Genomic DNA, 15,859 nt, shown 5'->3' with positions numbered 1-15,859 from the left:
CCTTGATCAGTGACTCATGCAGAAATAGCAAGGGTGATCGCTGTAGGTGGGTTTATTTTAATCCAGTGCATATGCTATGAAAGTTTAAAAAAAAAACAAAAAAAAAACCCTTGGGTTTCAGAGCAACGTAGGCATAGAATTCTAATTGTTGGGTGGTGGGAGTTTAGGAGAGCCTGCTTAAGCTCTGTGTTCTTATGACAGCGTTGTTGCCTTTCAGAGACACCCGAAAGCCTACAGTCTCCCTCTCGGCTGTTGGTAAGTACCAGTGGATGACTGGCTCAGTTGGAGACCTTCACAGCTTGCCTTTCATGGGGTTTCTCTCCACAGATCCTGGACGGGACTCCTGTAGATTGTCATTTGGGTCCGTCCCCCCCACAGGCACTGTGAAGCCGCTGTCACATCTATTGTTCCGAAATACGTCCATTGCTGCTCTTTCCTTCACCCACATACAACTGCGGTACCGTAATGACAGGTCACGGTGGTATAGAAACTCAGACTGCCCTTACGGGCTGGTGGTGCCTGAATACCATAAGGGTGCTGGGTATGCCAGTCATGAGTGGCTACACAGAGGGTAGAATCGTAGGGCTGGAAGGGAACTCGGAGGTCATCTAGTCCAGCTCCCTGCTCAAGACAGGAGACCTTCTACCAGTGATGGCGAACCTTTTTGTTGTGGTGTGCTGAAAGCGCCGTGCATGCTGGCACCCACAATGCAATGTGCCCCACCCCTCCCGCGCATGCACGCGCAACACCCCATCATGCCCCCTTACCTGCACTGCGCATGTGTGCGCCTCCCAGCTGATTTTCGGCCTGTTTGAGGCTGTTTTCATCCACCCGGAGCCTCTGCAGCCACGGGAGGCTGAAAAATGGGCCTTCCAGAAATACCCGGAGTGCCCGTTTTCAGCCTCCAGAGGGCCTCAGGAGCCTGGGGAGGCCATTTTTGCCCTCACGGAGGCTTGAGGGAAACCTCGGGAGGCTGAAAATGGGCCTCTTTCGGCACTTCCGATATTTCCAGAAGGTCCATTTTTTTGACCTCCTGAGGCTGCAGAGGCTTCCCTCGAGCCTCCAGGAGGACGAAAACAGCCTCAAGCGGGCCAAAAATCAGCTGGGAGGCACGCGCATGCTCAGTACATGTAAATTCGCCTGCACAAATGGCTCCGCATGTCACCTGTGGCATGCATGCCATAGGTTCGCCATCACGGTCTTATACCATCCTGGTCAAATGGTTGTCCGTTCTATTTTTAAGAACCTCCAGTGATGGAGCACTCACAGATCTGGGAGGCAAGCTATTCCATTAAGAGTTCTCACTCTCTGGAAATTTCTCCTGACTTCTATAGTTCGGTTTCTCTTTAACAACCTACTACTACCACCTATTTGTCCTGCCCTCTGGTGCTTTGGAGAAGTACTTGGAAGTACCTTGTTTCTTGTGTAAATTAGCTGGTAGCCCATTGTTTATAAGGCCTCTGGAATGTGGTGGTAGACAGACAAGTAATCCTAATTAGAGCATCCATACTCCTGGAGACCAAACTTCCATCATGGCACAGAGGAGGGCAGGACAGTGAGGAGGTTGCTTGAGGTTCAAGCACTGGAGTAGCCCTTTCCTGTGACAGCTTGGAGCAGCGGCATGCGTTGATTCCCCTGTAGTGCTCCATGTTATAACTCTGGAGTCCCTTCCTTCCTTGGAAACTCCGTTAAGTCTACACTAACCATAATCACCTCTTGTGCTAGACAGAGCCTGTTATGATATGGACAGAATAACCCTTGAGTAACAAGGATATGCACATGGAAACGTTTATGAGAGTAGTTATGAATAATTATCCAGCCACACACAGATACACTAAATTGAGTTAAAGTTTACTTTAAGTAATAGCACAGTCCAATAAACGGTTCAGGTCATATACATTTAACAGTCCAAAGAATATCCAATTACAAAGTCTTCTTACCGGTTGCCTTTGTCATTTCCAGTAAACAAAGATATCCAAGTCTAAGCACAGCATAAATACAACAGAGAACCTCAGATAGCAACAGAAGGTCAGAGAGAGAGAATGTCAGAGAAAGCAAGCTATGATCTCTAGCTCCCTCTTATGGTAATTTGCAATATAATCAACCAATCGGAATATAGTATAAATCAATGCAGTGATTTTGTTTTAAAGGTACAAACATACATTGTTGGTTTATATATTGCCAACCCAATTAATTGGTGGACAGATTCCTAACAGAGCCCAATACTCCCCTGTGGTTTGAATGAGCCAGAGAGGTTAGCTCTATCGTAGTGACCTCGTTTCTTTCTGAAAAGTGTTCGTTGACTCCTAGTCCTCTGCTCCTTCTGCAGCTGGAGCCTCCCAGGTAAAGTGGAATAAGAAAAATGCCAACTGCTTGGCAACCAGCCATGACGGGAATGTGCGTATTTGGGACAAAAGGGTGAGTCCTTGTTTCTTCCCTTTCCCTGCTTTTGTCTAAGGAGTGTGTGTGTGTATGTGTGTGTGTGTCAGTGGTGGTATTCAGCAGGTTCTGACCAGTTCTGGAGAACCGGTAGTGGAAATTTTGAGTAGTTCGGAGAATCGGCAAATCTGATGCTGCCCCCATCTCTTCTCTGCCTCCCACTGATTCTCAGCTGATCAGCTGGGTCTCCTTTGGTTGACCTGCGCAGGAGAAGGGAGCTGGAAAACAGGTTAGTGGGGTGGGGAGGGAATAGGGATTTTGCAGTATCCTTCCCTTGCCACACCCACCAAGACACACCCACAGAACCGGTAGTAAAAATTTTGAATCCCACCGCTGGTGTGTATGTGTGAGAGAGAGAGAGGGAAAGGGAGACAGACAGACAGACACCAGGTGGAGGGACAGTGGACATTACAAGCTGGTTAGACCCTTTTGCTCTCTGAAGCCTACTTCACAAGCAGTATGTTAGATCCATGGTTTGCCAGTGGAGATTCCCTGTCATCCAGGTCATGGTTTCCCCAAAGGTGCTTTTTCAAGAGGCAAGTGCACTGTCTGGTTTTCCGTTGAAGACGTTTCGCTTCTCATCCAAGAAGCTTCTTCAGTTCTGACTGAATGGAATATAATGATCACCGCAAGGAATATAAATCCTGGTATATAAGCACCGTCAAAATGATTTGTAATGTTTACAGTGTTTTTTTTCCGTTTTAACGAGTTGTACTGTATTTTGTATGTACTCTTTTTTAACGTTTAATAAAGATTTTTTTAAAAAAATTAAAAAGGAGTATCAATCCTTCCATTCCCCACCATCCAGTCAGAACTGAAGATGCTTCTTGGATGAGAAGCGAAACGTCTTCAAAGAAAAACCAGAAAGTCCAGTTTGTCTCTTGAAAAAGCCCCTTTGGGAGATCCATGATTTGTGATAAATAGCAATGAAAAAAGATGGCTTATGGTTTAGACAAACTGCAGTTGCTAGGTTCACACAATACAATTGCCCAAATCAAACAAACAGCATTAAGATTTAGTGGAAAGAATATGGTACAGATATCTTTTGAGAGATTCCCTGAGCAGGAAACAACTTGTCCCATAGGAGGGAAACTCAGTCATCCTACCTTTCCTGTGAAAACTCTTTCGATTCTTACAGCACAGAAATAACCCAATATATATATATTTTTAACCTTACTTCCTGGATCTTGCCATTGGACCCTGTGCCATAACTTCCACACTGTATCAGTAGGAAATGCAGCCATGGGTATTTCCTGTTTTGTGCCTCCAAGTTGCCTCGCAATTCCACCACCGCCTGCATCTCAGGCTTTTCCATCTGTTGAAGCAGGAGTTGTGGTCTTGTGTGAATTCAGGTGGTGGCACCAATCACATTCATGTGTCTCTTGCGATGCAAGAACATCCCGGAGGGTGAGGCTTCAGCCGGAACTAATAAACATGCCATTAAGAAGGATAAATCAACTCACACATAGCTTCTTTCTTTGGAATATCTTCAATCAAATCAATTGATCAATCAGAACACAGCTGGAAGGGACATTGGAGGTCTTCTAGTCCAACCCCCTGCTCAGACAGGAGACCCTATATGGTGAACCTATGGCACGGATGCCACAGTGGGCAAGCAGAGCCCTCTTTGTGGGCACACAAGCCGTCGCCTCAGCTCAGCTGTGCCACGCATATGCGTCCACCTTCCACCAGCCAGCTGCTGTTCGGCTATCAAAGAAAGATTCTTGACTTATTTTCTATCACCCCTCTTCTCCATGACTGAGAACCTCTCTCCTTTTTTTTGTAAAGTTTTTATTTTTTACAACGAACATACAGACAAAACATAAAAACATAAAACCATCTTTCAATTATATACATACGGTGTGTCAGCTGGTTACAATCTTTTGTGCTATCCTTTTTTTTACCATTACTCACAAGTTGTATAAATTCTCACCTTATCAATCTAACTTGTGCTTATGTAATGTCAATTATTAACCATTCATTTGACTAAACTATTTTTCCATCATTCTATACAAGATATTCTAAATTTCATTATGGTTTAATCTTACACATTCATCCAATGGTTATATGTTTTGTATTGTAGTCTATATCAAATCTATTAACTTTTATTGTAATGCTTGCTAATCTATTTCTTTGCCATGTCTTTTTATCTAACCACTGATAAAATAAATCCCATTATCATATAAAATTGTTTATCTTCTTGTTCTCTAATTTCAAATGTCAATTTACTCATTTTGGCACAGTCCATGATTTTCTTAACAATTTCCTCCTGCGTAGGTATTTTTACTGAGAATCGCTCTTGAGAGGCCTCGACCATGTTTCCCCTAAAATAAGACCCACCTCGAAAAAAAGCCCTATCATGTTTTTGAACGCATGTGCTCAAATTAAACCCTACCACCAGAATTAGCCCTAATTAAGACCCCAACCCCCACCCCAGCATGCAGGGGGGTGGGGCAAAGTAAAAATTAAGCATGGTGGGGATGAGGGGATGGAGCGACCTACTTACCAGGCCTTGTGTACCCCGACACCTGCCTCACCTCCTGCGGCCCACTTCTGCAGCCGCTCGCACACGTCGCCTCCCCCGCCTCTGTTTTCCCACCAGAGCCTTCCAGAAATCCCCCTGCAGCTGAGAAATGGGCTCCAGAGTGACTCGCAGGGCATCCCACAGCCACCGTTTCTCCATTAGAGGCCTTCTGGAAAGCTACCCGCAACCCAGAAACAAAGTCCGGATTGACCTGCGCTTCGCCCCTGGCCTCCATTTTGCCATCAGAGCCTTCCGGAAAGCCCTGTGCAGCCGATATTCGCTGTTATCAACGGCAGAGGGCTTTCCGGAAGGGCGTGACGGTGAAATGGAGGCCGGGGGCGACGCATGCGAACAGCAGCAAGCGTCTGCAAAAGTGGGCCAGCAGTGGGCTCCTGTGTTGCTGTGGTGGCGAGGTAAGTCAATAATTAGATCCACCCAAAAAGAAGCCCTAGCCGTTTTGGGGGGGTGTCAAAAGAAAATAGGACCCGCTCTTCTTTTTGGAGAAACACGGTATACGCTTTGTGAGTTTTGCTTTCCGTTAACACACGGCAGAGAACAGAACAGTGTCCTGTGGCTCCGCAGCCTGGAATTTGCTGCCAAAGAGAAGCCAGGATGCTTCCCGAGGGCAGCCTGTGACATCCCAGTGGGATTGCTGTGGCCTCTTCCGGAAACTTTCCAAACTAAATCTTTCTCTCTGCTTTCAGAAACCAAGCACTGCTGTGGAATATCTGGCGGCACATCTCTCTAAAATCCACGGGCTGGATTGGCACCCGGACAATGAAAACATTCTGGCCACCTCCAGTCAGGACAATTCGGTCAGGGTAAGTTAGGGGGCTGGGTTGGCTGGGCCAGCATCTGGCGTTTGCAAGGGATGCCCTGGCAGAGTGGAAGTCATTGGTTAGGTTGGATGCTTGTTTGGGGCTGGACAGAAAATCCATGGGACCCCCAGCAGTGTCAGTCTCTACTGGCCTTCACTTGTCATGAGGACCACCAGAAAATGAATAAAGAGTACAGTGAGACTGAATCCTGTTTCCTGACTTGAATGACCGGAGGTGGGTGGGTATCCCTGGTGAATGAGGGGTCTGTTTTCTCTGGATCCTTGCCTGAATTTGTTGTGGTGGTGTTTCAGCAACACACTTATTGTGATGACCCAAAGGGGCAAAGGTATTGCCCCTTTATTGTGATGACCCAAAGGCAACACAGTCACATAAATAAGAAAAGTCCCTTTAATACCTCTAACTTTGCTCCCAATGTCCAGTTACCTTCGGCTGGAGAAAAAACTCTCCCAAGAACAGTCTTTAAGTGGAAGAAATTCAGTCCGAAAAAAAAGTACATACAAACTGTAAATAAAAAGCCACACAAAGCATACTGCAGCAATTAACTGGACAGGGCAGGATAAGAAATTGCAGACTTCAAAGGCCAACAAAACACACACAGCTGGGAAGACGCCAGGAACCCAGATAAGCCTCGACAATCCCAGATAATTCACGATTTGCTCTCAACAGTTTGCTGTGCGCAACTTCCCTTTTTAAACACTGTGTTCTCAGCTGCAGCTAATGAAGGGAATCAGGGCCTTTTCCTTCCCTGTAAGCCATGCAACTCATGTTGCTCACTTCTCCGTTCCTCCCTGTATGCCCTAGGATGAAGAGGGGGTGGGCCTGGGTCTTCCTCTGAACTCCTTCTGCCTTGCTCTACTTCTCCCCTGCTCTGCCCAGCCGGACTTTGCCCTTCGCCCACTCCCTGTCAGCTGCTCAGCCTCCCCCTCCGAATCAAATTCTGACAAGGGTATGACACCTATGCTGTAGGCAAAAGCATCAGGCCATTGCAGTCTAGCGATCTTTAAATTTGTCTTACATGTGCATTCATTTATCAGCATTTAATTGAGTTTTTTTGTTCATTTGGGAAGCTCAGCAAATCCTGGAAAGTCCACTAATGCAATGATAATTTGTAATATTCTTACAAGTAAAGGTATCATTGTAATGTTTGCTGCCATTGTAAATATTCCTAAGTACAATTGGTGTTTTTTTTAAAAAAGTTGCAAGCTGACATGAATAGTTATCCTGAAAACACAGTTCATCCTCAACTTATGACCATTTCATTTAATGGTCATTTGCAGTTGTGATGGCACTGAAAAAAGTGACACACAGCAAGTCGTCACATTTAGGACTGTTGTAGTGTCCCTGTGATTGAGCGATAAAAATTTGGGCACCCGGGAACTAGCATATATTTCCAATGATTGCAGTATCCAGGGTCACGTGGTCACTATTTATGACTTCCAGAGGGAACGTTTCCAGAAACAAAATCAATGGGGAAAGCTGGATTCACCTAACAACTGTGTGATCTGCTTAATGACCACTGCAAAAGAGGTGGTCAAAAAATCAAGTGCTACTCGCTTGAATAACCATATTGCTAAGCGACAGACATTCCAATCCCAATCTGGGTCATAAATCAAAGATTATCAGAATTTCTAAGCCGTGTTGTCATAGCCCTGAGAGGAGAAATCATCTACTCATTAAAATGAGGAATGCTGGAGGTATGAAGGAAACGATCTCTACAGGCAAATGGCTGCCAATAGAAGGAAAAAATGCTGTTCTGTTGAACACCAACGCAGAAAGTCAGTTTTTCATTCCTCTCCTTCCTGTGATCTAAAAAAAAATGATGGATTGGTTGATTGGCATTCCAAGGCCCGGAGTAGATGATCTGTATCTTCCGATGATTAACGGGAGGTTTTGCTCTGTGGAATCCTTTGATATCTGATCCCGCAAATGGAAAGCTAAAGATTTTCAGGAGCCTTGAATCCACACACACACACACACACACACACACACACACACACACACACACACACCCAACAACAACAGCTGCTGGAATTCTCCATTCACAAATCTTTTAGGGCCTTTTAATTTAATAAATTTTTTTTTATACGGTGGTGGTTTTCTTCTGTTACACCGCTTAAACATCTTTCACCTGAGTGGCCTTTTCTGTCTCTTGTTGAAGTTCTGGGACTATCGACAACCCCGAAAATACCTCAACATTTTGGCCTGTCAAGTTCCAGTCTGGAAAGCCAGATATACGGTAAGTAGAGCCGCCGTGGAGCCCAGCTGAGCAGAAAGGCTGGCTGCGCCTCTTGCTCGCCCAAGGGGCGCTGGAGGGACTGATGGCCAGTGGCCAGGACTGAAGAGAACCAACTACATGAACCGCACTGGGGCAGTGATTAGAATGCAGGATTGCAGGCTAATTCTGCTGACTGCCAGCAGTTCGATCCTGAGCCGCTTAAGGTTGACTCAGCCTTTCATCCTTCCAAGGTGGGTAAATGGGGACCCAAATTGTTGGGGGCAACAGGCTGACTCTGTAAACCACATAGAGAGGGCTCTAAAAGCATTGTAAAGTGGTATATAAGTCTAAGTCCTATCGCCACATGGTTTTTGGCCAGGAGCTATTTCTGCTGGTGGGGAAGTTAGCAATTACATGGTGACTTCACTGGAAGCGGAAGGGTGGAGGTACGGATAATCAGAGTTGGAAGGGACCTTGTAGGTCATCTAGTCCAACTCCCCGCCCAAGCAGGAGACCCTACACCATTTCTGACAAATGGCAGTCCAGTCTCTTCTTGAAAGTCTCAAATGATGGCGCTCCCACAACTTCCGAGGGCAACTTCTGTTCCATTAGTTGATTGTTCTCACGGTCAGAAAATTCCTTCTTATTTCCAGGTTGAATCTCTCCTTGATCAGTTTCCATCCATTATTCCTTGTCTGGCCAACAGGCGCTTTAGAAAATAGCTTGACCCCCTCCTCCTCTCTGTGGCAGCCCCTCAACTATTGGAAGACCGCTATCATGTCTCCCCTGGTCCTTCTCTTCACAAGACTAGCCAGGCCCAGTTCCTGCAACCGTTCGTTGTATGTTTTAGCCTCCAGTCCCCTAATCATCCTGGTTGCTCTTTTCTGCACTTTTTCTAGAGTCTCAACATCTTTTTTATAATGTGGTGACCAAAACTGGATGCAATACTCTAGGTGGGGTCTTACTAAAGCATTGTAGAGTGGTTTTAGTACCTTCCTTGATCTTGATTGTATCCCTCTGTTAATGTAACTTAGGACTGCATTGGCTTTTTTGGCTGCTGCTGCACACGGCTGGCTCATATTTAGCTGGTTGTCCATTAAGACTCCAAGATCCCTCTCACAGTTACTGCTATTGAGCCTGGTTTCCCCCAGTCTATATGTGTCCTTTTGGTTTTTCTTGCCTAAGTGTAGGACTTTACTTTTCTCTACATTGGATTTCATTTTGTTAGATATGGCCCAGTGTTCTAGTCTGTCAAGATCCATCTGGATCTTGAGCCTATCTTATTGGGTGTTAGCTATTCCTGCCAACTTAGTATCATCTGTAAATTTGGTAAGTTCCCCTTCTATTCCCTCATATAAGTCATTGATGAAGATATTGAAGATTACTGGGCCTAAGACAGAACCTTGTGGCACCCTACTGCTTACATCCCTCCATGTAGACTTAGACCCATTAAGGACTACTCGTTGAGTACGGTTTGCCAGCTAGTTGCGAGTCCATCTAGTGGTGGTGCTATCTATTCCACTTTTTTCTAGCTTACTAGGAAGTAGGTTGTGGTCTACTTTGTCAAATGCCTTGCTGAAATCTAAATATATTATGTCCACAGTATTTTGCTGGTCTACTAATTTAGTCACTGTGTTGAAGAATGAAATAAGATTGGTTTGGCATGATCTGTTCTTAACAAACCTGTGCTGACTGCTAGTTATTACTTTACTTGTTTCTAGATGTTGGCAGATCTGTTTTTTTATTATCTTTTCCAGTATCTTCCCGGGTATTGATATTAGATGGTTGGTCTGTAGTTTCCTGAGTCTATTTCCCCCCCCCCCTTTTTTTTTAAAGATGGGAACCACATTAGCTCTTTTCCAGTCCTCTGGTAGTTTCCTGGTGCTCCAGGATTTTTGAAAGATATGGTGCAGTGGTTCTGAGATAACCTCTGCCAGCACGTTTAAAATTCTGGGATGTAATTCATCAGGCCGCGGTGATTTGTTTTCTTCAAGATCAGACAGGTGTTCTCTTACTATTTTTTAACTTATTTTAACTTTTATTTCTGGTCTGTCTTTTACCGATGTTTTTGGTGGGTTGAGCTATAGTTTCTTTTTGCGTGAAAACGGATGCAAGAATGAGTTAAGCAGTTCTGCTTTCTCTCTGTTGCCTGTTAGTTCCTTGCCATCTTCTCTCTTTAGTGGACCGACTGTTTCCTTAATTTTTTCTTGTTATTTATATGTTGGATGAAACCTTTTTTTATTATCTTTGACTTTTGTTGCAAGTCTTTGTTCGTTTTGAGCCTTTGCTATCCTGACTTTGTCATTGCAGATTTTGGCTATCTGCTGATATTCTGCCTTAGTTGTATGTCCTTCTTTCCATTTTTTGTACTTATCCTTTTTTTCTTTCAATTTGCCAGAAAGAACTTTGTACAGCCATGCTGGTTTCTTCTTGCATTTCTTGTTTTTCTTTCTCAGTGGTATTGTGCTTGTCTGGGCTTCTATGATCATACTTTTTAGAGTTTCCCAAGATTCTTGTTTTCCCCTTTAGGATTTTCATCCATGGAATCTTTCCCAAGTTCTCTCTGCGTTTATTGAAATCAGCTCTTTTAAAATCCAAGACTCTGGTGTCATTATGTTCTGTTGATTGTTTGTGTGTTCTGTTGAATTCTAGTATGACATGGTCACTCTCACCCAAGGTTCCTGCAGTTTCAACTCCCTCTATCACTTCTTCTCTGTTTGTAAGAATTAAGTCCAGTATGGCTGTCCCTCTAGTTTCACCCTCTAACTTTTGGACAACAAAGTTGTCAGCTAGGTTAGTTAGGAACGTATTTGATTTCCCACTTGGTGCAGAATTAGTTTTCCAATTGATATCAGGATAATTGAAGTCTCCTATTACTGTTGTTGTGTGTTTCCTGCATATGTTTGTTAGTTGGCTGGCAAAAGGGACATTTATTTTTTCTGCTTGATTGGGTGGCCTATAATATACACCTATGGCCATGTCATTCTTTTTTTCTTTTATCTTGACCCATATGCATTCTAGGAGGTTTTCATCTTTGGTTTCAGGTTTGGGCTCCATCTGTTTTACTTTTGAGGTGTTTGATGGGGTGGGGGGTGTTTAAAATTAAGTTTTTTGAGGCTGCTAGTGGCATTTACTTTATTTGTAGACTTTTTTTTTCAAAAAAAAAAAAACTACTCACGGTTGCCTTTGGGTGGCTTCTATTAAATTTTGGTGGTGTGATCTGTGGCATGTTCTAGGAGCTGCAAAGAGTTACCTGTGTTCCCAGGTGGTTCCCATGGCCTAATCTCTGCTTGGGGGAAAGACGGCAGCTCACAGTAGAACACCCACATTCACACAATCCTTCCCCTACCCAGCACCGGAAGTTCATTCTCCTGGTAAGGTTGGGAAAGACACAGTTTGGCCCGAAACCTGTTGTCAGTTGATGTACCTCCAACTGTGTGTTTAACTGCATTTCCTGTCATCCTTGGTTGCCCTGGAGAAGGAAGCTGCAGTCCAGATCTGGGAGATACTACTTTAAAGGCTTGCACAGACAGTGCCAAGCTAAACAAACCGAAATATTTGATGGGCACGGGTGGCTGCTTCCACTATTCCTTGGCTGGGATAAGCTGGCAATGCCGGGCAGGGGAAGCCTTAAATCTAGTTGCGTTGTCTTCTGGGACCGTGTCTCTTCTTTGTGTTCCTCTGGGCAAGAAAGGTCTACAACAGGTACATCATGGTGATAAGAGATGCCCACTAATGTGATCTCCAGTGTTGCTTGCTATTATGTTCACCATTACTCTACACACATGTTTTGCCTTAAACTTTATAAGCTTCAACCTCTGCCTGCTAAAACCAAAGGTAGAATTGTAACTCAGGGACACTCCCAGTGTTCTGACCCAAACTTTGTTCCAAGGAAACAAACACCAAACAGAGGTAACAGCAAAACCTTTTAATGATTCTTTACGAATTCCGTTCCTTCCCGGTAAAAAGGCTGTTTCAGACTAATTGTCTTTAATAAGAACGAGCCTTGCCAAGGTTGTGCAAGGCTGCCAAGAACACCAGATAAAATTACTAAGAAATATTTCAAACAGAAAGAGACTCCAAACATCAACCAAAATATTCCGAACGTCTACAAGGTTTGAGTGCAAAAATTTCTTTGCTTCCTGCAAAGAACTCCAGTTTCTCAGCTGGCTTTTCTCTCTTAAGGGAGGAGCCATTACCTTGCAGCCTTACTCCCGAGTCGCCCGTGCTGTTGTAGCTGCTCTTTCCTATGAGCAATCCTGCGCGCATGCGAACTTGGCACAGGCTCCTCGGGAACCTCCTCATTGCCGCTTCCAGCCCCCACAATCTCCAAAGGCAGCACTCCACTGCCTGATGGTCCTGGCCCCATCCCTGCATCACACGCACAGGCCCCTCGGCTGAGTCCTCGCTCTCCGAGACCTCAGCCGTCGGCACCTGCTGCAGGCAAACCACAACACCCAGCTACGGAGAAGGAGATTGAGGGCGCAAAGGAAAGAATTGTGGAGGAAACCCATAGCCTGCTTTAATTACTGCCCACTTACCGTGAGAGGTTAGGAAGCTTGTAAACACACATCATTCTGCAGGATCCAATCTGTGTCGGTCAGCAGGACCGGAGGTTTTGTTTTCCGAGCTTTCGGACTCATGCTGAAGCCCACCCTCAGGGAACTTCTCTGCGTGCTTTGTGCTGTTCTGTGTGTGGTATGCCACTAAGCACCCAGATAAGTTTCCTGTGGATGGGCTCTAGCATGTGCCTGAAAGACAAAACCTCAAATTGGATCCTGCAGTGTTTTCCTGGGCCTGGATATTCGCCTACCACACTATTCTCCCCAGCGGTCCTGTACAACTGTAGACCTCCTGGAAAAAGGAGAAGGAGGCGAACCATTAACCCCCCTTCTTTCCCCTTCCTAGCCTTTTAGCAATGGGCTGGTGACGGTGATGGTGCCGCAGCTTCGAAGAGAGAACAGCCTCCTCCTTTGGGATGTGTGCGATCTCAACACACCAGTTCACACCTTTGTGGGGCATGACGATGTTGTGCTAGAATTCCAGTGGAGGAAACAGAAGGAAGGTGTGTAACTGGGGATGGGGTGAGGGGGGGGCGTCCTCTCTCCTTATTATTGGAACAGTGAACTCAGCTGAACAGATTCCCACTCTATATATAGTTATTTTCTTTTCTTTTTAATTTTAAACCTTTATTGAAATTTAAACATTAAAAAAACAAATCTATAAAAAATAGGTTTGTACAATTCACCATCAATCTTTGACAGTACAAAAATCTTAACTATATACATTTTCAGATAATTATACACACAGAGAGAGATACATACATATATATACACACACAGACACAAAGTTTATATCTTATTCTAATCTATCTGTTTCATATTCCTGCTATCTATCCATTGATACCAGTTATCCCAAGTTGAATAATATTCCGAGTCTTCCTTATTGTTTAATTCTACAGTAAGTTTGTCCATTTCTGCACAGTCAAAATTTTTACAGATTACTAAACAGTCTGTCGGTATAGTGGCCATTTTCCAAGATTGTGCGAGTGCAATTCTTGATGCTGTATATAGTTATTTTCATCCCATATTGTTTTTATTCAATGTGACCCATCCCACTTGAGTTCGTTAGTGAAGAAAGGCTCCTAGCCCATTATTTTCCATTGTTTTTGCTGAAAACAAAAGTGGTTACAGAAGTAGCAACGCCGAATCTGCCAGTCTGCACGCGCAAAGGATACAATCACCTTTCCCTTTCTCCTCTGGCCAAGCCCTGTTATCGATCAATGTCCAATTAAAATGTTTTCATGTTGTTTAGGGAACAGACCCTCAGTGCAAACAGCTTTGTTTCCACTTAAATCAAGAAAACATTTGGAGCCACAGTGGCACAGTGGTTACAATGCAGGATTGCAAGCTAATTCTGCTGACTGCCAGCAGTTCAATCCTGACTGGCTCAAGGTTGACTCAGCCTTCCGTCCTTCCGAGGTCGGTAAAACGAGGACCCAGACTGTTGGGAGCAATAGGCTGACTCTGTAAACCACGTAGAGAGATCTGGAAAGCACTGGGAAGCAGTATATAAATCTAAGTACTATTGCTTCCTTCCTTCCTTCCTTCCTTCCTTCCTTCCTTCCTTCCTTCCTTCCTTCCTTCCTTCCTTCCTTCCTTCCTTCCTTCCTGTCATAGTGGCACAGTGGTTAGAATGCAGCAAGGTTGATTCAGCCTTCTGTCCTTCCAAGGTGGGTAAAATGAGGACCCAGATTGTTGGGAGCAAGAGGCTGACTCTGTCAACCGCTTAGAGAGACCTGGAAAGCACTGGGAAGCGGTATATAAGTCTAAGTACTTTTGGCACTGCTGTTAGCCAGTCCTTTTCTCTCTGAGGCTTAGGGCACATTGAAAGGCCCTCCCTGTGTAGGTTCCTTCACTCCAAGGCTAAAAGGTGGGAGATTTGTGCAACATTATGTACACAAATATATTGCTGACTCTTTTTTTCCTGGTTCATTTTCTATAGATTCTGACTTTTTCCTGCCTTTGAATTCAAAAGCAGGCCTACATAGTGTATGACAGGCATTTCCTCTCTTCCTTTAAGGGTCAAAGGACTACCAGCTGGTCACCTGGTCTCGAGACCAGACCCTTCGGATGTGGCGAGTGGATTGTCAGCTACAGCGGGTAAGTCTTAAGGATTCGGAATTCTTTCCTGGCCCCGGCTTGAAAATATAAGAGCCCTGTCCATGCAACTTGCCTGGGCTCCTCTTTCCCACTGTAGGGGTCTGGCAGGTTTCTTCTTGGGGTTTCCTATATATTTCCATAAATGTGTTTTCCCTACGGTTGATTTACGGCGGATTCAGAGACAAGTAACTGGGGAGGGCCAGACCTCTGCAGTGGAAAACTCTTTATCATTCTGGAAGAGAATGAAAGGAAGGCACCTGTGGAAGATGGCTGTATAGCAGGGGTGTCAAACTCAAGCCGGGGTGCTTAGACCTGGCCTGCTGCCCCACCCTGAAAACAGCGAAGAACTGGCCTGTGGTTTGTCTGCCAGCGAAAATGCAGCCTCAATGAGTGACGTTGAGCTGGCCACGCTCACCCTTGCCACGTCCCGTCCCCCCACACCTCTCGAGGTCAAACACAACCCTGATGCAGCCCTCAATGAAATTGAGTTTGACACCCCTGCTGTATAGCGTTGTTGGACAACGTCCTTATCCTCCTCTGTAGTGTATTGGCTTTGCGTCCTGGTCACAGTGAAGAGGACAAATTGATGGCCAAACTTAGCACGAAGGTTTTGAGAACGTTAGATAGGCAACTGTGGTCATTAACCTGAAAGACAGGCAAATGAGAAAGGAGGCAGCCAACAAATGGAACGTTTGGAGCAAGTGGCCAGTTTTAAGTTTCTGGGTGTTACCCTAAAAGAGGACCTGACCTGGGGTGCCCACTTTGCAGCCCCGGTCGAAAGGGCCCAGCAGAGATTATACGACCTGAGACTTCTCAGGAAACAACAACTGAATAAGAAACTGCTGGTGACCTTCTCCCGCTGCACCATAGAGAGCGTCTTAACTTACTGCACCTCTGTAGGTTTTGCCAATTGCACAGGGGCAGAGAGGACAGCACTCCAGAGGGTTAATGTCATTGCCCAGAGGATCATGGGTTGCCCTCTCCCCTCTTTGGAAGAGCTTTGTAGCTCCCGCTGCCTTAAGAAAGTTCAAAACATCCTCAAAGATCCATCTCATCCTGGGAACCCCCTTTTTTTGAACTATGACCATCTGGCAGACGGTACAGAATAATAAAAACAAGGACAAATAGGCTGAAAAACAGCTTCTATCCCAGGGCAGTAACCATATTGAATTCTACTGTA

At 45.0% G+C, this 15,859-nt stretch overlaps 1 protein-coding gene across 8 annotated transcripts in view; it reads left to right on the top strand.

Moving 5' to 3' along the window:
• The window catches only part of WDR59 (WD repeat domain 59), an 87,385-nt gene that overhangs the window by 20,482 nt on the left and 51,044 nt on the right, over positions 1-15,859 (top strand). For all 8 annotated transcript variants that reach the window (XR_015744929.1, XR_015744928.1, XM_026714414.2 and 5 more), the window contains 6 exons: positions 218-255; positions 2,330-2,418; positions 5,668-5,784; positions 7,961-8,038; positions 12,926-13,082; positions 14,600-14,679. Coding sequence is in view for 6 of the 8 variants with exons in the window: in XM_026714414.2 (XP_026570199.1) it covers positions 218-255; positions 2,330-2,418; positions 5,668-5,784; positions 7,961-8,038; positions 12,926-13,082; positions 14,600-14,679 (559 nt within the window). In the remaining 2 variants the exon portion in view is untranslated. The remainder of the gene's footprint in view (positions 1-217; positions 256-2,329; positions 2,419-5,667; positions 5,785-7,960; positions 8,039-12,925; positions 13,083-14,599; positions 14,680-15,859) is intronic.

This window comes from Pseudonaja textilis, chromosome 11, assembly GCF_049901715.1.
Source record: "Pseudonaja textilis isolate UNSWEBS1 chromosome 11, rPseTex1.2, whole genome shotgun sequence".
Classification (NCBI taxonomy): domain Eukaryota; kingdom Metazoa; phylum Chordata; class Lepidosauria; order Squamata; family Elapidae; genus Pseudonaja; species Pseudonaja textilis.
The sequence above is the reverse complement of the archived record's forward strand: the minus strand, read 5'-3'. Positions and strand labels throughout refer to the sequence as shown.